The sequence below is a fragment of the Carica papaya genome, chromosome 6 (genome assembly GCF_054855325.1).
Source record: "Carica papaya isolate Zhongbai chromosome 6, ASM5485532v1, whole genome shotgun sequence".
NCBI lineage: Eukaryota > Viridiplantae > Streptophyta > Magnoliopsida > Brassicales > Caricaceae > Carica > Carica papaya.
Genome location: NC_142314.1, coordinates 7,070,075 through 7,097,056, shown reverse-complemented (window position 1 = coordinate 7,097,056; position 26,982 = coordinate 7,070,075). Strand labels below are relative to the sequence as shown.

General features: G+C 35.7%; 1 protein-coding gene and 1 long non-coding RNA gene across 5 annotated transcripts; both read left to right on the top strand.

Moving 5' to 3' along the window:
• The first annotated feature begins 294 nt into the window (after positions 1–294).
• LOC148253264 (uncharacterized) lies at positions 295–3,938 on the top strand. Of its 3 annotated transcripts, XR_015821803.1 has the most exons (3): positions 312–569; positions 2,130–3,238; positions 3,564–3,938. It is a non-coding gene; the product is annotated as an uncharacterized LOC148253264 (long non-coding RNA). The 3 variants fall into 3 exon arrangements; XR_015821802.1 differs by having other exon boundaries at positions 295–569; positions 2,130–3,938; XR_015821804.1 differs by having other exon boundaries at positions 295–569; positions 2,073–3,938.
• Positions 3,939–6,233: 2,295 nt separating this feature from the next.
• Positions 6,234–17,451, top strand: LOC148253263 (uncharacterized). 2 transcript variants are annotated; one of them, XM_088223171.1, is made up of 4 exons: positions 6,234–6,673; positions 9,829–10,672; positions 10,806–11,123; positions 17,173–17,451. In XM_088223171.1, exons 3-4 carry the CDS (start codon positions 10,886–10,888, stop codon positions 17,382–17,384), a joined length of 450 nt encoding a protein of 149 aa, XP_088079297.1. In that variant the 5' UTR covers positions 6,234–6,673; positions 9,829–10,672; positions 10,806–10,885; the 3' UTR covers positions 17,385–17,451. The 2 variants fall into 2 exon arrangements, with proteins under 2 accessions (XP_088079297.1, XP_088079296.1); XM_088223170.1 differs by having other exon boundaries at positions 6,235–6,673; positions 9,829–11,123.
• Positions 17,452–26,982: the final 9,531 nt, after the last annotated feature.

Sequence of the window (26,982 nt, the reverse complement as noted above, 5' to 3'; positions counted from 1 at the left end):
GTTTATCTCATTCAATCATTTACCTCCATTGTTGCAAATTTTTGAGGCAAATTTGAAAATTGAAAATTAATTTAATAGAATCACTTAAACTATTTTGTAAGATTGAAAAAATTATTTTTCCTAGCTTTATAAATATAATGATTAAATTAGAAAATATTTCATAGAAATATTGGAAGTAAATTCATTTTTTTATTAATTGGGCCACTTAAAAAAAAAAAAAAGTGTCCATATTCTCTCTCTTAAAAAATAATAATGAAATTAAAAAAACAAAACCAAACTTGAAAATGTTTCCGTTGGAAGGGAAGCCCACCATATGATTTTGAACCAAACCCATTTCTTCCCTTTTCTAAAACCCTAATCTCATTTACACCGCTCTTGATTGACGTCTCCTCCGTCGTTTTCCTTGCACCTCTTCTCTTTCACTACCTTGACTGCTCAAGTATTTCCACCTTCTCTGTTAATATTTCTCAAAACCTCCATCAAGCTTGAAACTCGTCTCCTCTCCTATCCTTCGAGGACCTTCCATTGTTCCAGAGCTACATTAGCCTCGACAACTCTTCTTCTGGCAGGTAATCCTATTAACTTTTTTGTATCTAGTTGTTTATTGTGAGGCAATTTGCGAATTGGTACTTGACCAAGTTTTCAACCACGTTGATCTGTGTGTATTTTTCTGTCCTTTTTAATGATCAGTTTTGTCATGATTCCTGCGTTTTCCTCTTTCCTTCTGTTCTGCAGTTTTCATGTCTATAATACGTTCTATTTTTTCCTGATTTTTAGAGGAATATACATGCAGTAGATAGTTTTCTCTCCCTTTAATGTCTTTTGGTAAATGAATGATGAAGTTTAAACCTGTTTTATCTTATGCTCTGTGTTCTATGTTTGGATTTTCATTTGTTTTCTACTTAATGATTGGGGGTTGGTCCAGGAAGGCTTAAATCTGTTACGGAGTTTGGATTTGATTCTTTATGATTTTTTTCTCTCTTTTTATTCTTGCCTAATCTGTCAGTTGCTTGTGTTATTGATCAGTATTGTAGTGTTTTGTCTCATGAATAAATTGCCTAAACTTGGACTGAGATCCCTGTTGATTGGTTTGTGCATGGTGTTTATTTGACATTGCTTTGTTGGTTATGCTTGGTGCATAAGAGGGTCCTCTTGGCTCATATATTTTCTGCTAGTTTGATTGAATTATTCAGGCCTCATGTGGAAATTAACTAGATTTTTAATGGGCATTGCTGGATTGATATATGGTTGTGGCTCTGCTTTGTGATGTTTGCCTCAACTTTTTTCTAGCAGGCCTTGTACTATCATTATAAGGTTGTACAAACTTCCAATAAATGATTACACTTAATACCATTTTTTTCCAAATAATTTATGGGTTTTTTAAAAATTTTCATGCATTGAGCTAGTTTTTCCTATGCTTTTTTTTTAAAAAAAAAAAATCAATTAATCGTGTTTTGTCAAGCTGGTTAGAATGAAATCATGGAGCTTCTTGTGTGGGATTATAGTGGTGGCTTCTTGTAATTTGTTTTATGTAATTGTATTTTGAATTTAAAGTGTGTTTGTTGCAACTCATGTCCTACATTGCAACAAAGAAGTGATCATAAACATACATGAGAATCTTTTCTATGATTCACCTTGTCTTGTCAAAGGCCTTGAGTGCAAGGCCCAATTACCCGAGCCAATGGGTAATGGAATAATGGGTTGCGTGACTCTGATAAGTGGCACATATGACGTGTGTATATGTGTATATATCGGTATATCAGGTTAAGATTAGTGTTGATTGTGTTTATGTGAGGTGCATGTGCACTGCTAATTTAGTGGAGGTATATGTACCTCACTTTAACCTATCAAACTACTTTTTTTTTAGATAAAAAAGTAAGGTGTATATATATAAACAAGGTACTAAGGGAGGAGGTACTGCTTATTTACAGAAGGTTTAACCTATCAAACTATTTTGGAATAAAAAACAAACAAGAGAACCCTAGTAGGTTTCTCTCCAAAGCTATCTTTCTCTCTTGAAAACTCTTCATTGTTGTTGCATATTCTTATTCTGGTTCTTTATTCTATCATAGATCCTTGTAAGTCGTGATACAGGAAAGCTTAAGGACAATTTTCTTACATTGTATCAGAGCACCGGATGGAGAGCGAGAACTCAGATCAAATGACTTGCCAACAAAGTCCATCTTCTTCAGGGGAAATCATCCTAGGCCCATTTAATCTGAGTAGTCCATACTACGTTGATGTGAATATGAAGTTAGACACACTCTTCGTCACTCTTGTTACTTGAAGCAAACAAGTATCACATATGGGTGAGATCTATGAAGCTTGCATTACGAATCGAAAACAAGATAGGATTTATAGATGGAAGACTGAAACAACCAACGGATCCGTCAGATCCTTTGATGAAACATTGGTTGCGATGCAATGACATTGTTTTCATATCACGCTATGACTGCGGACATAAAGTGTAACACATTTTATGTTGACACAGCACATCAACTGTGGCATAAGTTGGAGCAAAGATATGCGAAGCCGGATACACTGTAAGTATATATTTCTCAAGGTTAATGGCCTTGTTCGTCGAACTAATGAATTATGAGTCAATGCCGAACTGTAATTGTGGTTGTTTAAGAACGATAGTTGAATACCGTCAAAGAGATTGTGTGATGAAGTTTCTTATGGGTTTAAATTAGTCGTATGAACCTATCAAGACTTAGATATTGTTAAGAAAACCCTTTCCTAGTTTGGATGAAGTGTATTCGATCATTCAGCAACAAGAAAAATGTAGGGAGATCATTTCAGATACTATGACTAATAAGGCCTTAGCATTCAACGTTAAAGAAACAAATAAAAAAGATAGAGTTCCCAATCCAAATAGAGACAAATACTACTGCTCTTATTGCAAAATAACAGGACATTCCTTAAAGAGGTGTTTCAAAGCAAATCCCAATAGACCTGTGTGCTCTAATTGTAATATGCCTGGACATAATACAGAGGATTGCTACAATCCTTGATGATACTCAAAAGAACTGAAGTCCCATGGAAAAGCTCGGCAATCAAACATTAACTGAATATTCACTCTTGCTTCATCTGGGGCAACTAACACAGAGAAGCAACCTGTTTTGACAGGAGCAGTATACTCATATTGTGTAATTACTTCAACGAAGTCAACCCTGAGCACATATGGTACAATCAACCTTGGCCTCTTAACAGGAACCTTAAGTAGCTGGATTTTCTGGTATGTCTCTTTGTTTAAGTAGCTATGTAGTAAAAACAGATAAATGTTAAAATGTCTCATGGATCATTGACACTGGTGCATTAGATAATATCATAATTATACCACATCTCATACAAACATCTTAGCAAACACCACCTTGGAGGTTACTTTGCCGAATAAAAAGAGAGTGAATGTATTTAATGTGGGAAGAATTCAGATCACTGAGAACTTAATTCTGCACAATTTTTTTGTGTCATCATTTACCTTTAATTTAATATCTGCAAGGAAGTTGACACAAGATAATAAGTGTTATCTAATATTCTCACCATATTTTTGTGCAATACAGGACCTTATGACTTCGAAGATACTTGTAGTGGGTGGTGTGAATGATGAATTATACTACTCAGGCAAGATGGAGGTCCCAAGGATAGGTATCAACAAAGGATTTTTTGGTACAGTAGTCTCGGGCCTTAATCAAGGTGATCCTTTGATCTCTAGCACTATTGTCTTGGACATCCATCGCAGTCAATGTCAACTTTTTCTTTGTGCACCTTAAGAGACAAGAATTGTAAACCATGTAATGTTTGCTCTTTAGCTAAAACACAGACTTCAACTTAGTATTAGTGAAAATAGGGTAAAACAATGTTTTAATTTGATGCATTGTGATATTTAGGGACTCTGTAATGAAATTTCATATGATAAATATATATATCTTCTCTCATTTTTAGATGATTATAGTAGATGCGTATGGATATATTTGATGAAAATAAAAGTTGAAACTAGTCTTAATTTGCAAAGTTTTTATGCACTTGTTGAGACAATTTAGTAGAAAGATCAAAGTCATCCAAAGTGACAATGATAGAGAGTTTGAGATGAGATATTTTTATGTTGAGAAGAGAGTTATACACCAGAGAAGTTGTAGTCAGACCCCGGAACAGAATGACAGGGTAGAAAGGAATCTCCTATGGATACTCAACATAACTAGAGCTCTAAAATTCCAAAGCCAACTAGATATGAAATATTAGAGTGATTTTATCTCGTCTGCAGTGTACCTCACAAATAGAACCTTTTCTGTCATTGATAACAAGACCCTTTTTGAGATATTATTTGGGATCAAGCCTGAGTATCGTCACCTTAGAGTCTTTTGGTGTTTGGCATTTGCATCAATGTCGACTGTTGATGGGCATAAATTTGATCCAAGAGCCAGAATGTGTATTTTTCTCCGATATCCTTCGGTGTGAAGGGATATAAAGTGCTTGACTTAGAGACAAATAAATTATCACATCAAGAAATATGATTCTTCATGAGAGTGTACTTGCAAAATGTCGAGTGGTAACCCTAGAATACAAATGTTTATGTCCTCCCCAATAACTATCACTATAAGCGTATGACCTCAACTCTGATGCCTTCTCATTTGCAACTCAACAGCTTGCAGACAACACTCAACTCCATCAACATACCCTTGCAGAGAGAGAGAGAGAGAGAAACTTAGAGTGAGAGAGAGCTCGGACGAAGTCGCTCTCTTGACGTGATGTTTAGAAATATCACTCTAAATTTTGGAGAAATTTGTTTGAACATGTATATGATGTGATAGAATCTTTGCTCGGAACTTTTAGTAATTTGCAAAATTGTTCTCTGGATTTAAATATAATTATCTAAAATTATTATGTTATATATCTTTACTACAATGATTAATATTTAATTATTTTAATTACTTGTGAATATTATTTATTAGTAATTTATTAATTAAAGAATATATGCTCTTGAATTATGATCTAAAAAGTGAACTACTCTTATTTTAAACAATAATACTTGACATCATTAAGAAAAGTATTCCAAGAATGAACATTCATATTTTATAAGTTTCAACTTGGATCGACTATAAACTTTTTTCAAGGCATAAAGTGGAACCAATTTTTCAATCGTAGTAATAATTTCTGATTTCATGATCGTTCCTTGTGATAATTTCTCTGACTTCAACTATTTGACTTTGTTGAGATATATTTAACACAATAACATATTGCTTCATTTATCAAAGGTGTATATATATATATATATAATCATTAGTTTGCTATAATTAACTTCTACATATATAACATTCCTTCTTATCTTTTTCTTGTAGCATAACACACATATATACATTTGTATGATATTTTCTATTTGTTGATAAATTATTAAAGAAGATCACTTTATTCTTCAAGGTATATATACATGTATACGTATATAGTCCAATTTGTGTAAAAGGACAAATTTCAAAATGAAAACTCTCTTAATTTACACCCAAAAAAATTTATAATCTAATAAATTATCACAATTCTGGATACATAATAGTTTTTTAATAAAGGGAGTTTAAATAAATAACAAAATTCGATAAAGATTTAAAGGATAAAAAAAACATATACATATACTTACATGTTTATATAATCCCCCAAGTCTCAGCGTGTCTGTTTGTTCTTATGTCCATATGCAACCAAAATGGTTATATACATAAATACATATTGAATGATGAATATGTGTATATTTCACAATGTAAGTGATTATAGCCATGAATATTGAATGTAGTATACGAACACACGTAGCTCCAGGTCTATATATAGGTTTTGATCCCATTAGCTTCTATTTGATGATTTAAACTTCTTCATTTCCTTTTTCTTGTTCATATATGTAGCACAGTTAGTATATATACATCTCTTCTGTGGGTATATATATATATATATGTTTAATCTTTTTTTTTTCATATATATGTGCATATATATATGCTTCAGTTAAGTATATTAGTCACCCAAAAAAGTTATTGTATAAATTCCAGAAATAAAATAACTATTAATAGAGGGTTGAGGGTTATATACACATACATATATATATATATTATATTTATCCACAGAAAATTTTAAATTCATGAATAACATAAGTTTAAGGTACCTATTGGATATTGGAGATTCTCATGATCTAAGTCATGATCTTTATCCTGATCATCATGATCTTTTTATTAACTGAAAATATTTTCTGTTTTGAAAAGATATTTCTTATGTAGTTTTGATAGGTTTAGAAGTTTGCTTTATTTGAAAAGTCTTCAAGTATTTTTGCTCTATAATATTTAAAACATATTCAGTACCTAAGTTGCATGCAGCGTTGACCTCATGCATGCAATATATAGTTGGAACGTGGTAACCAAATTGGACGAAAAATTCATTGCACTCCTATACGCACGTACATTTAATCGTGCCTGTGTATATGTATATATATTGAACGTAAATTCATTTTTATTAATTGGGCCTGTAAACCATATGATTTTGAACCAAATCCATCTCTTCCCTTTTATAAACCCTAACTCTCTCGACTCAAGTCCCTCAAAACCTCCTTCAAGGTCAGCGCCTTGAAATTCGTCTCCTCTCCGATCCTTCAAGGACCTTCCATTGTTCTCCTGCAACAGGCTTGTCAACTCTTCTTCTGGAGGTAATCCTCTCAACTTTAGTGTTCAGTTTTGTTATGCTTCATGCGTTCTCTTTTCCTTCTTTTCTGCAGATTACATGTTTATATACGTTCTACTTTTCCTGATTTTTAGGGGAATATACATGCAATAGATAGTTTTATCTCCCTTTTATATCTTTTAGTAAATGAATGATGAAGTTTAAACCTGTTTTATTTAACAGTTGGTGTTCTGTGTTTGGGTTTTCATTTGTTTTTTTCTCAGTGATTGGGGGTTGGTCCGGGAAGGCTTAAATCTCTTGTGGAGTTTTGATTTGATTCTTTTTAAATGCACTTCAGTGTATGCTGGTTTTCTTCTCTCTTTTTTCATTCTTGCATAGTCTGTCAGTTGCCTGTGTTATGGTGAATATTGTACTATTTAGACTTATGAATAAATGGCCTAAACCTGGACTGAGATCTCCATTGATTGGTCTGTGCGTGGTGTTTATCTGACGTTGCTTTGTTGCTTATGATTGGTGCATAAGAGGGTTCTCTTGGCTCATAAGATTTATGCTAATTTGATTGAATTATTCAATCCTCAAGTGGAAATTAGTTAGATTTTTAATGGGGTTTTTTAAAAAACATTTTCATCCATTTAGCTAGTTTTTCTGTGCATAATTTCTATTTCAAAAATTGTTTTGTCAAGTGGGTTAGAATGAAATCATGGAGCTTCTTTGTAACATCCAAAATTAATTTTAATATATTTAAAATTAATGAATAAATATAATTTTTAAATCTTTTAAAATTTTATTTAATAAAAAAATGAAAAAAATAGGTGAATGATAAAATTGAAAATAATTTTGAGAATAAGTGGTAAAAATTTGAATTTTAGAGATATTTTTGAAAGAAAAATTGAAAACTGTGGATGAAAACGTAATTTAAGAAAAATATGCTACGTATGACACCCAGTCAACAGCCCCGACGAATCGGAGCGTGCCGCGTGGTAAAGCACTCTGACACGGTGCCATGTGGAGGTCACGCTGGCAATCTGCGTGCCCGCGATCAGACGGTCCGGATTTGTTCCTGCGCGTGTGGACGGTCCGGATCCATTTTCTTTTTAAACGCGATTGTACGGTGCAAATCAAATTACGATGAATGGTTCAGATTCACTTCCTATTTAAATGCGATCGGACAGTCCAGATCAAATCGCGATGAACGGTCCAGATTCACTTCCTATTTAAACGAGATCGGATGGTCCAGATCAAACGCGATGAACGGCCCATATTAAAAAGAGACGGATATAAATATCTCACCTTACACCAAACCTTAATCCTAGCCGCCAGACCCTCCCGCCGAAGAAAAAAAACTAGTTACTAAGAAGGGAGTCGACCGTCGCCCGCCGCCGTGCTAGAGCCACCTCTGACCACCAAAAGAGGTAAAAATTTCTCATTCGCTCGAAATTCGATTTTGAACACCTCCATGGCCAAATCAGAGTAAAATGACTAGCGGATGAGCCGGAAACTACAGGTAAAGCCCGGCAGCGTTACCGCGGAAAAAATAAAAAATCACTTCTGATGAGGCCCTTTCCGATTCTCGTTTCGTGCAATTTTTTCAAAATTATATTCACCTTTTTGTTTTCCACAGATTGACCGAAGAAAAACACTCAACTGCGAAGGTGAGGTGGCAAAATCACCACACCGAAAAATTCTGCCACCGGTAAGCTTCTATTTTTTGACTTTTTCCAGTCAACCGAGACTCCTTAACGTGTTTCTCGTACGATTGAGCACAGAGCTGACCGAAATCAGGTGAAACTGGCCGAAAACGGCCAACTCGAGGTAAACCACCACCGTGCTAGAATCCTGAAATTGGTCGAAAAGGGTTCTAATACCGATTTTGAATTTTTTGGAGTATTCCTAGGTACTTAGAGCGTGTTTTAATCTCTGAAGAAAAATTTAAGGAACCCCGGGAACGTCAGTAGGCACGACTGAAAGTTTAGCATTCAGATACTGATTCGAATAAGAATCTCTCACTCTATTCCTTGTTATGGAATTGAAGTTTAATTATAAATAATGTGGTATTTTATACAATTTAAAAAATCTTGATAATTAACCACATGTTACGGAGCTGGAACCGGTTATTATTATTGTTGTTTGTCCTATTTAACTATTAATTAATTTTACAGTTTTTAATGCATGATAATACGTTAGAGATGGTAAAAGGATCTAGTTGTGTTTCATTAATACATATATTACTTATTTTGCGTGATTTACAGTTTAATTGTGAAATCAAAAATTAAATGTAAACGAAAAATTGTTAGATTAAGTGAGTGAATGAATGGTAGCCTTACTGGATATCCTAGGAGATGGTGGACGAATTGGGTACATAGAAAATCCTACCGTGAAAGTCGCCTCATATCGGACGGAGTATGGAGGATTAGTACTTTGGCGCTCATACCGGATGGGGTATGGAAATGGTTCGTTTCACCCTCATACCAGACGGGATATTGAGGAATGATATTTTTGGCGCTTATACCGGATGAGATATGGGGATAGCCGGTTAATTAAAAATATTGAATAAGGGTTCACGCGTAGTGGGGATATCCCTATGAACCCCCACGGATACCATAGGTAGATAAAAAGGAAAAGTTATTATTGTGGTTAATTGTACATGAGATTGTTTGTGTCATTGCCTCTACAGGTCAGTTTTGAAATTTTTGATACGGTAAGTGTACAATAAATTATTTTACTCATGATAAATGAATTTACTTAAAATAAGAGCTCCATTAGTTATTTTAATGATTTTTACCAACCATCATTTCTGTATTGGTGAGTAGTGTGACATTCTTGTTGGGCTAGTGTAACTCATTCTTTCATTAATTATTTCAGATCAAGAAGACCAAGATCTAGATCCTGATCCATAAGAGGGTTGCAAATAGGATGTTCAATTTGTTTACTTTTTATTTATTTATTTAATTATTAGTTGTTCTTTTAAAATGATCATTCTCGTAGCCCTATTGTGTAATGAATATAAACCTTAACGCTATTATTTTGCTTCCGTACTTAATTTATAATCTACTTCCTTTTAAGTTTCGGGTCGCTACAGTTGGTATCAGAGTCGCGTTCCTCAGAACCGTTACTTACACAAAAACCCTAGAAAACACCAAAGAATGAATTATCACTCAATTTTTTTTTTGTGAAATGCAGGTACAGATAGATGATGAGAGGAAGACCTCCACTAAATCGAGTAGCCCGGGAAAGTTTACTTCGAGAGGATGTTAACCGATTATTTGAAATGCTGGAGAGACTCATCGCTGCCCAGCAAGCCCGGAAAGAAAGGAAAGAGCTACTTGACCCTCCCCAGCTACCACAGGTTGAGTTACCCCTGCAGCAGGAGGATCCTGAGCCACCCTAGTACGACCCTACTCCTCCATAGTACTATCCGATACCACCACAGTATGATCCGGTGCCCCAACCACAGTATCACCCAGCACCACCACAGTATAGCCCGGTGCCCCAACCGTATCACCCGGCACCACCACAGTACAATCTTGTGCCTCCACTGTATCATCTAGTACCACTAAAGGGTCATCCGGTCCATCCCCAGCACAATCTAGTCCCTCTTCTACGGGACCCAATACCTCCCATGATGGACCCATACTACATTGAGATGTATAAAAAACTAAACTCATCTACTTTTGCAGGGGGATCATCCTTTGAAGAGGCCGAATACTGGTTAGCTGAGACAGAAAAGACCTTCAAGACTCTTGGAGTAATTTTCAAACAGAGAGTAATACTTGCAACCTACATACTGGTGGGAGATGCAGGCCACTTGTGGAAACTTAAGCAGACCACTCTGCTCGTTCCAGTCACTTAAAAACAATTCTTGATGGCTTTTAATGCAAAATACCTCCCAGAGCATCTCCGACATCTGAAGAAAATGGAGTTTGCATACATGGTCCAGGGTGATATGACTGTATCAGAATATGCCCGAAAGTTTTTAGAGTTGTACCGGTATTCCCATGAGAGCATGATGGATGAAAGCAGAAAGGTAAGAAAGTTTTAGTGGGGTCTTCGTTCGGAGATCAGACAACAGCTGTATGTATTCGAGTTCAGTACTTACTTGACTGTTTTGGCCAAGGCGCAACTAGTGGAGATGAACTTTCGCATTTTTTCTCCAACAGTAGGGAACCTCAAGCCCCCGGTTTCACACCGTAGACCAGCACCTACTGCACATGTTCAGCAGAACAAGAGGCCTAGGCCAATGACTCAGGCTCCTCAAATTCCAACAATAGGACGCGGCAGGACTTGCCAACACTATGGTAAGGATCATGAGAATCAATCCTACTATCGCCTCAACAATACATGTCGTATATGTGGAAGTACCCAGCATTACGTGAGGGAGTGCCCGAGGAATCAGAAACAGACCAAACCTCCTATCCAGGGCAGGGCTTACAACCTCACTCAGCAAGATGCAGAGGCCAACCCAAACGTGATACAGGGTACGTACACTATCAGTAATAATCTTGCACATGTTTTGATTGATATTGGTGCCTCACATTCATTTGTTTCACATGCTTTTACATTAAATTTGAATGTATTATCTGAAAGACTTGATTTTATATTGTTTGTATATACTCCTGAGAGTATGACACTACTAGGAGAGGTTATATACAGAGTCTGTCATAAATATAGCAGATAGAAAATTGAATGTGGACTTAATAGAGATTGATACGGAAGAATTTGATGTAATCCTAAGAATGAACTAGTTAGCGGCGTATCAGACGACCGTAAATTATTTTCATAAGAACCTTGTATTCAACCCTTCTAATGAGAAGTCATTTACAAATTAATAAAATTATTTAACATTTGTTCCCTCGTGGTAAATTTTTCTATTTTCAAGTGCTTTAACCCGACTGTTTTCTCTAACTAAGCAAACCCAAAAAAGAAATTTATATTCAAGAGATTTTGGTAGTTCGAGACTTCCCGGATGTGTTTTTGGATGAATTACCTAGATTGCTAGTGGATAGAGAAGTTGAATTCACCATAGACATTCAGCCAGGCACCCAGCTTATTTCGGTTGCCCCTTACCGCATGAGTTATGTTGAGATGGAGGAGTTGAGGAAACAGATCAATGAATTGCAGGATAGTGGATTCATCTAACATAGTGTGTCCCTTTGGGGTACCGGAGTCACATTTGCAAGGAAGGGGGATGGGACATTAAGGTTATGTATTAACTACAGAGGACTGAACAAGGTCATGATCAAGAACAAACACCCTCTCCCTAGAATCAATGACCTTTTTTAATCAGCTGCAGGGTGCCAAAGTCTTCTCTAAAATAGACTTGTGTTTAAGTTACCACCAGATAAAGATCAAGGTAGAAGACATTTTCAAAACAGTTTTTTGGACCAGATACGGACACTATGAATTCTTAGTCATGTCATTTAAACTAACCAACGCACCAACTATTTTCATGGATTTTATGAATAGAATTTTCAGACAATTCCTAGATCAGTTCGTCATTATATTTATCGATGATATCATGTTCTATTCAAGAAGCAGAGAGAAGTATGCTCGCCATCTGACTCAGGTTTTGGAGGTTCTTAGAGAAAAGAAGTTGTATGTAAAACTGAGCAAGTGTGGGTTCTGACTCGAGCAAACTACCTTCATATGGCAGATCATATCAAGTGATGGAGTGTCAGTGAACCCCAAAAAGGTTGAGACAGTGCTCGGATGAAAAAAATTAGCATCGGTCAAGGAGATTCGTAGCTTTCTGGGAATGGTAGGTTATTACTGCAGGTTTGTGGAAGGATTTTCTAGTCTAGCTGCTCCTTTAACTCAGCTCACAAAGAAAAACGTTAAGTTCGAATGGAATGAGAACTGTGAAAGGAGTTTTTCGGAACTAAAGAAGCGGTTGACTATCGCACCTGTGTTGGTCTTGCCGAGCAGGACAGGTAGATATACAGTTTATAGTGATGCCTCATACTAAGGGTTGGGTTGTGTTCTGATGTAGTATAGAAATGTCATAGCCTATAGGTATAGGCAATTGAAGAGTTATGAGAAAAATTACCTCACCCATGACTTAGAACTTGCTGCGATTATCCACATTTAGAAGACTTTGTGCCATTATTTGTATGGGAAGACTTTTTAGATCTATACCGACCATAAGAGCTTGAAACACATATTCACTCAAAAGTATTTTAACATGCATTAGAGAAGATGAATAGAACTCCTCAAGGGCTACGATTACAACATTTTGTATCAACCAGATAATGATAATGTGGTAGGCAACGCACTCGGCAAAAAAAGTGCAGGCATATTAGCTCACCTAATGGTTTCAAAATGTAAGGCAATAAGGGCCACATAACAGGTACAACTTCAGAACCTGAAGAGAGTCACATGTTTGGCCCACCTGACTGTTCAACTTGAGTTGATTCAAAGGATAAAGGAAGCTCAATCCGTCGTTTCCACCCTACCAGCCCTCAAGAAAGATGCAGAACAGGGAGTTAATTTAGAATTTTGAGTTTTTGCCGATAGGTTACTTACATTTTAGGACAGGGTGTGTGTTCCGTGTGACAGTGAGCTGAAAAGGGACATCATGACAAAAGCCTATACCTTAAAATTTTTCATGCATCCCAGAAGCACTAAGATATATCAAAGTATGCGATCTCGATTTTGGTGGAACTGGATGAAAAGAGATGCGGCCGACTTTGTTTCTAAGTGTTTGGTATATCAGCAAGTCTAGGCAAAGCATCAATACCCAGGCAGACTACTTCAACCATTACCAATTCTAGAATGAAAGTGGGAACATATCATAATAGATTTCATGACATGATTGCCTAAGGCACGCTCAGAACATGATGTCATTTGGATAATTGTTGACTGGCTTACCAAATCTTCCCACTTCTTGGTTATCATGATGACTAACCCCTTGGACAAACTAGTAAGAATGTATAATATTCGCAAGATAGTTAGGTTACATAGAGTACCAGTAATAGTAATGTCCGACAAGGACCCCAGGTTCACTTTTCAGTTGTGGTCTAGTTTTCAGCAAGTCATGGAAACGAAACTATCCCTTAGTACTGCATTCTACTCTCAAACCGATGGACAATCAGAAAATCTGCACACTGGCGGATATGCTTTGAGCTTATATTCTTGATTTCAGGGACTATTGGGACGATCATTTACCCCTAATAGAGTTCGCCTACAATAATAGTTACCAAGAAAATATTGGTATAGCTCCGTACGAGGTGTTGTATGACCGCCCATGTAGATTACTGATCTGTCAGAAAGAGGTGGGTGATACAAAATTGTTTGGTATAGATCTTGTGGAGGAGACTTCAGCCAAAATAGTTAAGATCAAGAAGAACATCTAGACGACTCAAAGCAGACAGAAGAGTTATGCGGATACCCGGATGAGAGATTTAGAATTTGAGAAAGGTGATTGGGTGTTCTTAATATCACTCCGTTCAAGGGAATCAATAAGTTTGGCAAGAGTGAAAAACTAAATCTCCAGTTTATTGGGTCATTTGAAATCTTAAACAGAATTAGCAACGCCGCCTACAGATTAACACTGTCTCTAGAATTTTTTAGGGGTCATAATGTGTTCCATGTGTCCATGCTACGCAAGTACAACCTGGATCCCTCTCAAGTCTTGACCCACGAGCCTCTTTCGCTCCAGAAGGATCTGTCCTACGAGGAGGTAACAGTCAATATTGTGGACCAAAAGAGCATAATACTTCGCAATCGGGAAATTCCCTTCGCTAAGGTCGTATGGCAGAATCACATACAGGGGGAGACCACATGAGAGCTAAAATCAGACTTCAGAACTCAATATTTCCAACTGTTTGATTGAGTGAGAGAGAGACAAATTTGAGGGACTAAATTTCTTTTAAGGGGGGAGAGTTGTAACATTCGGAATTAATTTTAAAACATTTAAAATTAATGAATAAATATTTTTAAAATTTTTGAATTTTCAATTAGTGAAAAAAAAATAGGTGGAGAATGAAATTGAAAATAATTTTGGAAAAAAGATGGTAAAAATTTGGGTTGTGGGAGTATTTTTGAAAGAAAAATTAAAAATTAGGGGTCAAAATATAATTTTAAAAAAATGTGCCACGTAGGATGCCCAGTCAGCAGCGCCGACAAACCGTAGCACGTCACGTGGCAATACACTCTAACGCGGTGCCACGCGGGAGGCCACACTGGCAATTCGCATGCCCGCGATCGGACGGTCCGGATTTGTTCCGGTGTATGTGGACGGTATGGATCCGTTTCCTATTTAAATGCGATCGTACGGTCCAGATCAACTCGTGATGAACAGTCTATATTTACTTTCTATTTAAACGAGATTGGACGGTACAGATCAAATCGCGATGAATGGTCCAGATTTACTTCATATTTAAACACGTTTGGACAGTTCAAATCAAACACGATGGACGACCCAGATTAAAAAGAGATAAATATAAATACATAACCTCACTGGGGAGGGAAGAGATAAATCCTAACCCTAGTCGCCAGACCTCCTCACCAGAGAAGAAGAACCAGTCACCAGGAAGGGAGCCGACCGTCACCCGCCGCCGTGCCAGAGCCACCTCTGACTGCCAAAAGAGGTAAAGAAATTTTTATTGGCTCGAAATTAAATTTTAAACACTTCCATGGCTAAATCAGAGTAAAAAAACTAACCGATAAACCGAAAACTGTGGGTAAAGCTCGGCGGCACCGTCGTAGAAATAATCAAAAAGCATTTCCGATGAGGCCCTTCCCGATTTCCGTTTCGTGCAATTTTTCTACCATTGTATTTACTTTTTTGTTTTCCACAAGTTGACCAAAGAAAAACATTCAACCGCAAAGGTGAGCCAGTAGAGCCACCGCACCGAAAACCCTGCCGTTGATAAGCTTTTGTTTTTTGACTTTTTCCGGCCAACCAAGACCCCTTAACGTGTTTTCTTGCAGGATTGAGCACAAAATCGATCAAAATCGGGCAAAAGAGGCCGAGAACGGCCAACCTGAGGTAAACCACTGCCATGGGCAATGATACCGTCACCGAAGCACGGTGGTGTCACCGTGCCGGAGCTCCGAAATTGGCCAGAAAGGGTTTTTAACATTAATTTTGGATTTTTTGGGTATTTCTAGGTATTTAAAGTGTGTTTTAATCTCCAAAGAAAAATTCAAAAAACTTGGGGACCGTCCGTAGGCGCGATTAAAAGTTTAGCGTTAGGATACAGATTCGGGTAAGAATCCATCACCTTATTCCTTGTTATGGAATTGAAGTTTAATTATAAATAATGTAATATTTTCTATAATTTAGAAAATTTCGATAATTAATCACATGTTATTAATAAAGCTGGGACTCGTTATTATTATTATTGTTTGTTATGTTTAATCGAATGATTGATTTTACAGTTTTTAATGCATGATAATACGCTGGAGTTGGTAAGATGATATAGTTGTGTTTCCTTGATGCATGTATTGTTTGTTTTGCGTGATTTACAGTTAAATTGTGAAACCAAAAATTAAATATAAACGAAAAATTGCTTGATTATGTCAATAAATAAATGGTAGCCTTACTGGATATCTTGAAAGATAGTGGACGGATCGGGTACATAAGGAACTCTATCGCGAACGTTGCCTCATACCGGACAGGGTATGGAGGACTGGTACTATGGCACTTATACCGGACTGGATATGGGGACAGTTTGTTTCACCCTTATACCGGATGGGGTATTGAAGGATGATATTTTTGGCGCTCATACCGGACGGAGTATGAGGACAGCCGGTTGATTGAAAATATTGGATAAGAGTTCACGCGTAGTGAGAACATCTCTATTAACCTCCATAGATACCAGTAGGAAGATAAAAAGGAAAAGTTGTTGTTTTGATTAATTGTACATGAGATTATGAGATTGTTTGTGCAATTGTCTCTATATGTCAGTTTTAAAAATTTTGCTACGATAAATGTACAATAAATGATTTTACTAATGATAAATAAATTTACCTAAAATAAAAATTTTATTAGTTGTTTTCATGATTTTTACCAACTTTCATTTCTATATCGATGAGTGTAGTTTACTCTTTCATTAACCTTTTTTGCTGAGATAGTGTAGTTTACTCTTTCATTAACCATTTTAGATCAAGAGGACCAAGACTTAGATCCCGATCCACAAGAGGGTTACGAATAGAATGTTTAGTTTATTTACTTTTTATTTATTTTTTTAATTATTAGTTGTTATTTTAGAAGGATAATTCTTGTAGCCCTATTGGGTATTCTGAATTATTGTGTAAAGAATATAAACTCTAACGCTATTATTTCGTTTATGTATTTAATTTATAATTTACTTCCTTTCAAGTTCTGGGTCGCTACATTCTTGTTTAGGATTATAGTGGTGACTTCTTGTAATTTGTTATTTTATGCAATTCTATTTTGAATTTAAAGTGTGGACTTTGCAACTCATGCCCTACACTGCAACTAATAAGCGATCATAAACATACATGATAATCTTGTTTATGATTTCGTTTGTCTCGAACAAATGGGTTTTGTCTATGTTTTAGCTCGTCCCGAATCATCTACGGAATCCAATAGGCGTCGACAACGGACTTTGACACAACGTCCTCAAGCTGCTGCCTTCTCATCTGCACCTCAACAGCCTGCAAACAACAGAGAGGAGAAGCGAAGAGTGCTTGCTGCAGAAATAGCTACCCTTCATGACTGCATTGCTCGTTTCATTGAACAGTGTAAAAGTCTTCGTCGATACCTGGATTAATTTGTCTTTGCAGCTGTTAGTTTTTGTCTTGATATATGTTTAACATTTACGTTCGTATTCGTATTTTTCAGATAATCTTTATGAATGTTATTAATGTAAGTTATTAAATTATTTTTTTAGTAAAAATAGGTATATTTTGTTAATTATGATAATTAAATATTAATTATTACATAATTTTTTAACAAAAATACATAAAAATGTATAACCTAACTTACTTAAATTTATAATTTTTATAAAAGGGAAGAAAGCACCGGTCATCCAATTAAAGAATAATTAGTGCATTAAATACTTTTCTAATGAATGTGCATGTAGAGAGACCATGAGGGTCCTCTTTTTTCTTAGATCTCCTTATGGGTTGTTTTGCTTAATGACAAAATGGAGTGGACATGTAAAAGTGGATTATTAGGAATTTTAGTTTATTTTATGAATTTTAAAAGTACAATTAAAATAATTATATAAAATAGTGCTTTTTTTTAAAAAAAAAAAAGAAATTTTGTATTTAATGAAAATAAATTTTGAGATTTTAAATATAAATTTTTATAAAAATGAATTTTTAAAACATATAAATTATAATTTATATATTTAAATATACTAAAAATAAATTTTATAATGTTATAACGACCTGTTTTCTCTGTTGAGAAAGAAATACTATTCCACACACATAACCTGATAAATTTACGTAATGCTAAGCGAAAACTTAAGATTCAGTCATCTCTTATATAGAATTATAAGTCATAAGATTTACAAAAAATTTTACATTACATCGCTATAATATAATTAAACTAATTTTATAATACGAACTCTTATTGTCGCTAAAAGTTTTTCACAGTCTTCCTTCGACCTTGAACTTACTCTTCATTTAGACTAATCTACATTGGGGTGAGTGAATTGGTGTGAGTTTCACGGACTCAGTAAGGAAAAGGGGTAGTGCTCACAATAAAGGCATACAGATACTCAATCACTAAATTTTTTAAATCAGTTTATTCAGTAAATATTCACAATTCTTTAGTTGAGTATTATAACTCATAACATAAACAGTCTCGTAAATAGCATAATTCAGTATTCAGTATCACAATTTAAGTAGTAAGCAGTTCAGTATTTTAATATCGTAAACTTCACTCATAACTTTTTATTTTTTTCTATCAATTTATATTTTATTAAAAATAGTTTCACTGCGTGATGCTGTTTTCGCCGGCATCAACGAGGGCAGTAAGAATCTCCTCTACCACGTGAATACATTATAATCAGTTTATAGTTTGCAGTGCACAGTATACAGTTCATAATTCTTATCGATTCACTACATTTAGTGGAAGCTGTATCCATGGGTAAGGTTCACCACAGTCATGGACCGAAAAGTTACACAAACACTCATCCCTCAGTGATACAAGTTAAATAAATTTTATCGTCTTTTGAAGATTCTTATGTTATTTTTTTACTAATTATGTAACACCTGAACTCAAAAATTTAGTCCGGGATAATTTTACAATCAATAAAATAATATATTAAAATAATTTAATTTTTATTCTATTTTAATTTTGTAAAATTTTTGAGAACAAGAGATTTAGAGATGAAATTAAAAATAATTTTTTTTTAAAAAAGGAAAAATTGTGAATAAGGAGGGAGGGCTTTTGAAAGAAAAATTCAAAACATGGGGTAAAATCGTAAAAAAAATCTGGCCAAGTAGGACGGCCATGTCAGCAGCAATGGCGAGTCAGAATCTGTCGCGTGACGGACACGCTAACATCAGTTTTACGCGGGAAACCATGCAAGTGATCTGCGTGCCTGGACGATCCAACGATCCATATTGCATCTCGCGCGTACGAACGGCCTGGATCTGTTTCCTCTTCAGACACAATTAGACATATGGGATTAATTGTGATGGACAGTCCTAATTCGCACACGTGATTGGCCTAAACAGGTAACAATCATATGGTTCTCCCTGATCCACATCGACTTGAACGAACGATATGGATCGAATGGAGATGAGTATTTAAACTCATCTTCGCAGGGAACCAAAATCTTAACCAATAGAGGGGTGAGCAGAGAAGAAGAAGAAGGGTGGCTGGGAAGTGAACCAGATGCCAGAGAAGGAGATCGACCACCATCGTTGCCACACCAGAGCCACCGCCGATGCGAAAAAGGTTAGCCGAAGAAACACTCCGACCGCAAAGGAGGAAGGGCAAAGCCACCGCACCTGGAGACCTTTCCGCCAGTAGGGTTTTAGTTTTCGTATTTTTTAGCCAATAGAGGCCCCTTAACTTGGTTTTTCATAGGTTTCCATGTAAAATCGGCCAAAGTCAGTTGAAAACGACCTGACCGAGAGGAACTACCACTGCAGACGACAGAGCCAATGCCAAAGCACGGTGGTGCTGTCGTGCCGGAACCCTAAACTGGCTAAAAAAGTTTAAGAACACTTATTTTGACCTTTTGAGGTATTTTTGAATACGTGACGGATATTTTAATTTTTTCACACAAAAAAATTCAAGAACTGTTAGGAGGCGTAGTGAAAAATATGGTATTTTTAACACATATCGTGAATTTGAATCCTTCACCATTTTTCTTATAATGGTAGATTGAAGCTTAATAATCAACAATATTATATTTTGTGAATACTAGAAAAATTTTAAAATTATATATCACTAGTGGAGCCGGAATTAGTTAGTACGAAATTGTTTACTTTATATATATTGTTCATTAGTTGCTAGACTGTTATTGTTGCTTACCGCATGTACTTTAATTCACAGGTTTAATTGCTTCTCGTTTATTGATTGTTCAACCATTATTTTTATATGTTGACTATTTTGAAATAAATGTCCTAATTATATTTCTTAATTGTTAAACTATAAATTTTTATTGTCTACTTAAATGTCGTTTTATTAATTTGTAATTATGAAACAAGATCTTGGTATACAATTAGTGATTGGTTGATGATGTGAACCCATGTATGAAAGGCTTACTGGGTACCTTGGAAAAGAGTGGATGGACCCGATACATAGGGAGAATCCTACTGTTGACCTTATCTTAGTCGAACGGGGTTGAGAAGTCTCATACCGGAAGAGGTTGGGAGGTATAGAACACCCTCCTACCGGACGAGATATCAAGGCGGTGGTATGTATGACACCCATTACTAGATGGGGTATGGGAACGGTCGGTCAATTGACAAATTAGATATTGGATTCGCGCATAGGGGAACATCCATATAGACCCCCAAAAATACCGGTAAATAGGTAAAAAGATAAGTTTATTGTTTATTATTCATGTAAATATATAATAAAAATGATATTTAAATTATTGTTCTCATAGGTTGGTTTTAAAAACTCATTAGGGTAAGTATGAAATAACGGTTTTTATAAATTTATTTAAGAAAGAAAATTATTCCATTGGTTGTTTTATAAATTTTTTACTAACCTTTAATTTTCCGTAATCAGTGATAAGTGTGATATTTTTATCGGATTAGTGTAGCTCATTCTCCTATGTAACCATTTCATATAAAAAAGATCAAGATCCAGATCTTAAATAGCAGGAGGATTGCAAATAAAGGTTACCCCACGGACCTCATCAGAGTTGCCTAATAGAGGTTAACCCATAGGATTTTTTTTTTCGTTTTGTTTTAATCATTTATCCCATTACTATGAACTATTAGAAAGGAACACTCTCATAATCCTATTGAGCATCTTGATTTACTATATAAGGAATGTAAACCCTAAATTCTAAATTATTTTCCCTTATAGTTGATATAATTCAATATTTCTATTATCTTTAGCTTTGGGCTTTTACAAAATAGGTTCATCACTAAATGTCTTACTCATATATGCACCTACCTATATATCATATATATTATACCACAACATGCCTACACAATAAGCACAATATATATATTTTATATTTATAGTTATTGACTCAAATAAGTATATATAGACACACAACACATACAACATGAATATACTTGTATATTTACACAAGGCATATATGTATTCTATAAGCAGACACATACAAGTTGTTCATTTATACATACACATGTTACACAACCTACAAATATATATATATATATATATATATATATACACGTCACACATACCTATAACTCGATAACTAGCATGTATAAAATCTGCATATACCTACAAGTAACAATATGAATATATAATTATAATCATACACAACATCATGTAGGTTTTTAATCGTATGCAATTACACACATGCGAATATGATAAGTTCGTAGAACTCGTGGTAGAAAACTTAAACAGTTTATAAAACCTGTAAACAATTCATTTTAATAGAAAACATATTTTCATAAAAACATGGGGGCCTCTGAATGAGATTAACACAATTCCTTACCTACAGTCGAATTGAAAAGTATTAAAATCCTTATTGGTTCGAGTCTACAATCTTCTCTGAATCTCGATTATCATTTACATAACTCTCTCATTTACAAATAAAAATACGTAAGTTAAATAACGAATACTTGTGGAAATAATTAAAATACAAAAATGGAAAGAGATTATACCATAGACACGCGATCTCGGTCACCAAAATCGCCATGCGCCACCACACACTTGTCCCTAGTTCACAATGTGCTGTGTTGGAGTACCGCCGCTGAACCACCATCGAGTCGCCGCTCACCATCGCAGACCACAGTGAATCAACCAGAATTCCCTGCGAAATTTTTGACGCACACAGATTGGGCACGCACATGGCAAAATCGAGCCGGAAAGAGCCAAGAATATGCCAAATTGCGTGGCCAACCGCTGCTGTAACGCCCAAACAATTGGGCATTTTTGTTATTATATTATTAATTTTATTTATTAAGTTTAATTAAAAAAAAGAGCGCCACGTCAGCAGCCACGTCAGCGGCCCAATCAGCAGCCCTGGCCAACCAGGACCTGCCGCGTGGCAAGACCACGTCGACCCGGGGACGGGCCACGTTGGCGATTTGCGTGCGCGCGATCGGACGGCCCAGATGCGTCCCCGCGCGCACGGACGGCCCAGATCAAGCGTGCGCACGGACGACCCAGATGCAATCGCACGGACGGTCCAAATTCAATCAAAAATGGACGGCCCAGATCAAGCGTGCGCACGGACGGCCCAGATGCAATCGCACGGACGGCCCAGATGCACGCGCACAGACGGCCTAGATTCAATCAAAAACGGACGGCCCAGATTTAATCAAAATGGACGGCTGAGATCAAAAGGCAAAAGGGTATAAATAGAACCCCCACACCTGACCAGAAGCCGGTCGCCGCCACCCGCCGCCGCACCGGAGGGATTTCTGACCGCCGATCGAGGTAAATTTCATACTCCCGACTCATTTTTCCACGCTGATTTCCCCTGTGGCTAAATCGGAGCCAAAATCCCGGCCAAACGGCCGGAAAACACGGCCGAAGCCCAGCGGCGCCACTGCGCCCCTCCTCGGTTTTTGCCTCCGATGAGGCCTTCCCGGCCTCAGTTTAATGCAATTTTTATATCACCGTGATCACCATTCTTTTCTCTACAGGTTGATCGGAGCCGAATCACCAAAATACGAACTTCACCGGAGAGCCGCCGTACCCGAGAGCACCGCCACCGGTAAGCTTCAGTTTTTCGTAATTTTTTGGCCCCCCGAGGGCCCTAGAGTTGTTTAATCGCAAGGATCGATGCAAGTGTGGCCGAATTCGGCCAGAAACGGTCGAAAACGGCCAAACCGAGGCGAATCGCCGCCGCAAGCGGCGGCGCCGTCACCGGAAATGCAATATTGGCCGAAAGGGGCCCTGGACCTAATTTGGGATTTTTTGGAACACGTGCAGGTACCAGTAGTGCGTTTCAGTTCCCCGGAAAAAATTCAGGGAAAATTAGGGACAGCCTGTAGGCGCACTGTGAAGCCGTGTTCGGACCCCGAAACGTGTAAAGACCCCTCACCCTATTTTCTATCACGGTATTAAAGTTCAATAATGATAAAACGGCATTTCTTGAATCAACGAATGTGTGAAATTGCTTAAGGTTGCTAATGGAGCCCGAGTCTAGTGTGTTTGTCAGTTAACTGTTATTTGGCCTATTTTACAGTTTTAAATGCAGTATGAGGTCTGATGTTTTCATTTCATAGTTTCGTATGCATATTTTACTGTTTCATTGATTATGAACTGAATGACTGAGAACCCGATGTTGTGTGTTGTCTTGTTGGTGTGAATTACTGGTTGCTTGTTTGTGTGTGATTTGATGATGCTGACTGAGGAAAAGGGGAATGAAATGTTATGTAAATTGATAATTGTATAATGTGGTCAGCCTGACTAGATATCCTGGGAGATGGTGGACGGACCGGGTCCGTAGGGAACCCTACCGGGATTGTGGTCTCTCATACCGGACGGGGTATGGGGACGGCCCGTTTCACCCTTATACCGGATGGGGTATTGAGTTTTATAGTTTTGGCGTCCATACCGGACGGGGTATGAGGACGGCCCTGGAATCTGATTACAAGTGTTAAAGGTTCACGGGTAGCGGGACCCCTATGGATCCCCACGGATACTAGTAGGCTGGTAAAAGAGGAAAAATATGTTGTGTAATGATTGAATTACAAAAGGCGTGATAAGTATTATGTTATACAGTTTATATGATTTCATGATGATGATAATGTTATTGCTTTCATATACTGTTTTATGAATTTCACCGAGGTAAGTGGATGGTAAAGGTTTTATTATTGATAAAAAGATTTGTTGTAAATTATGCTCCATTGGTCTTTTTGTGTTTTCTACCCACCTTTACCTCCGTGACGGTGAGATATCGTGATGTCTTTACTGGGCTAGTGTAGCTCATTCCTTATTTAATCATTTCAGATCAGGAAGACATTGTTCCCGAGCCCGTTCCGCAGGAAGACGACGAAGGGGACGCCTAAAGATTCCATAGTCATATTCATAGCTTTTACTTTCGAGTTTCTCCTTTAGTTAGTTTGATCTTTTATATTTTGAGCACGTTTTTTGTTTTAGTGTAAGGGATGTTAATCGAAATTTTGACTTCGCTTCCGCATTTGACATTTTTAATACACATATTTCATTTTAAATTTCCGAAGCCGTTACAGCTGCGGATCTCCTTCTTCTTTGACCGCAAGTCATCGCATGATTCCTTTGGGTTTTCAATTGCATAAGTTGTAGGGTCATCTCGACTTTTCTACTTGCCGCGAGAAAAGTTGTACCTGTCTCGAACCGCCTCATGTAAATCGATAGCAGCTGCGACTTCCTTTTTTTCTCTCTCTCTATAAAGATCTCTTTCTCTCTCTTCACACCACTCTCTCTCTCTTCCATGCAGCTCCCCTTTTTGTAGGGAGAAACGAGAGGAGTCTTGCTCGTCTCTCTCCGTTTGATGTGATGGATTCCTCCCTTATTCTTTGTCCATCTCCTCTTCCCCAACCGAAGGTAAACACGCTTCTAGTCTTCCCTTTTTTTTTTTTAGATTCAAAATGGCATTTTGACTTTTTTTTTTCTTTTTCTGGATTGTTACATATAAATTATAATTTATATATTTAAATATACTAAAAAAAAAATAGTTTTAATTTTTATTAAAATTTTTTTTATTTGTCTCGTAGTATTTTCAAAATACAAAATTCAATACTAAAACCAGTCAATTTTTGGTTTTTTGTTTGTAGCTTTTGGAATGGATAAAAAGATATTTATTGACGTGATGTTTAGAAATATCGCTCTTATTTGTTTGAACATATATAGATTGATGTGATGGAACTTTTGCCGGGAATTTTTGAGGAATAAAAATAATTTGTGAAAAATTTATTCTCTGAATTTAAATGTAATTACAAAATTATTTTTATTCCAATAATAAATCTTTTACGTTTCTACTTTTGTTAATTTAATGTCAAATTTTGTGTATATAGAAAAGTACAAAATACTTTTACCTTTTGAAAAGACATTTTTTTTAATTGTTTAATAATATTTAAACTCATATAGTGTAAATTATATGTATTTACTACAATTACTGATACCTAATTTTTCTGATTACTTGTAAATATTATTTAGTTCTATAATATAATTAATTTTAAGTCAAGATTCAAGTTAAGTATTTTATGGTTTCTTTCTTAAAATGTTTGATACACAAATTTGTAGCTATGGAAATGTCAATATAAATAAAATTTTTACCACTAAAAAATCTAGAATTATTGTGGGATGCTTTGCATGTAATACACTTCCAATAAATACTTCATGATCTTTATTTAAGAAAACAATAGTTTTAGCATTTTATTTTGTCCTTTTACTTCCATTATTATGTTTAGAAACTATTGATATAATTCATGCCTTTTTTTTTTCCTTCTATAGAATTCGTGAATGTCCGTCTCATTTTTCAATTGATAGCATTCTCCTTTTAAATTTTACGGTAGAATAATAATTTTGTTAAGATCTTCTTTTGCAGGCGAATCTAATTGAGTTGACTACTTTATACACAAAAAATCTTAAATATTTATAAATATGTTTGATCTTGAGTTGTCAAAAAAGTAAAGTTTGTATATGCTACAAACTTAGATAGGTTAGTATTTTCTTTAGTTCCTCTCTTGAATGGTCCTCATTTTTCTTTTTCCCTCTTTTTCCTCTTCTTGGACTCTTTTTCTATCATTGTTTTTTTTTTTTTTTTATTGTATTCTTTTAGTTCACTAGTTATCTAATAATGTCTCCACCTATCTATCTATCTATCTATTATTATTATTAATATTATTGAGAATTGTAAATAAGAATATCTTGGTAAATCGGTAAATTAAATAGTAACGTTTAAAATAAAAAATTATGCATTTTTGGTGCCTCAACTTTAAATTGGTTGAGGTATTAAATTAAAATACCTCAACCCACTTAAAGTTATCATGTAACAAAATTTATTATTTTGTAGGTAACTTTTAAGGAAATATCTTACAATTTTTTATTGTTGCATATTGCCACATACAAAAGCCTTTTGTAGGATCATTTGGAAAAATATAAATATATATATAAACACACACACACACACACACACACACACACACACACATATTAATTTCGAGATTGATCATAGCTTTTATAAAAATGGATGAAAAATATCGACAAAAAGTGAAATCTTCGATCTCATATAACATCATGGAAGATTTGAAATTTGTTCCATTATATAATCAATGGTATGTTGTTCTTCCAAAATATGAAAATATGCTAATAATATTTCTATATTTTTTTTCTTTTGATTAGTTCGTGGATGGAGTTTATGGCCTAGGCAGAAAAGTATCTAAGTAAATCTTTTTTTTTAAATGAATTTTGATTTTTTTAAGAGCTATTATTTTATTTTTGGGAATGCACTTATTCAAATATGACTTGAGATGAGCTCTACTAAATTTCGAACAATGGCTGCCAATATTCCAAGCTAGTTAGTCGTGATTAAGATTGTTATTTACTTTTTTTTTATTTGGCTTAAAGGTTTTAGGAGTGAAAAATCTAGTTATTCAACCTTATTATTTTGGCTTTATGCGTTAAAGAGAGTACTGGAATTATGGCTCTCGAGGAGAATACCATAATTTTGAAGTCTCAGTGAAAAAAAATTAACTCACGATAGATATTCAAAAATATTGTGAGTAATTTTCACACAGAATGAAAAACTAACATAAAAGAAT

Bases quoted from the DNA above. Each gene is read 5' to 3' on its own strand.
- LOC148253263 (XM_088223170.1), top strand. From the start codon at position 10,778: ATGAACTTTCGCATTTTTTCTCCAACAGTAGGGAACCTCAAGCCCCCG. The intron at 11,124-17,172 runs GTACGTACACTA...TCTATGTTTTAG, and splicing joins CAACCCAAACGTGATACAGG to CTCGTCCCGAATCATCTACG.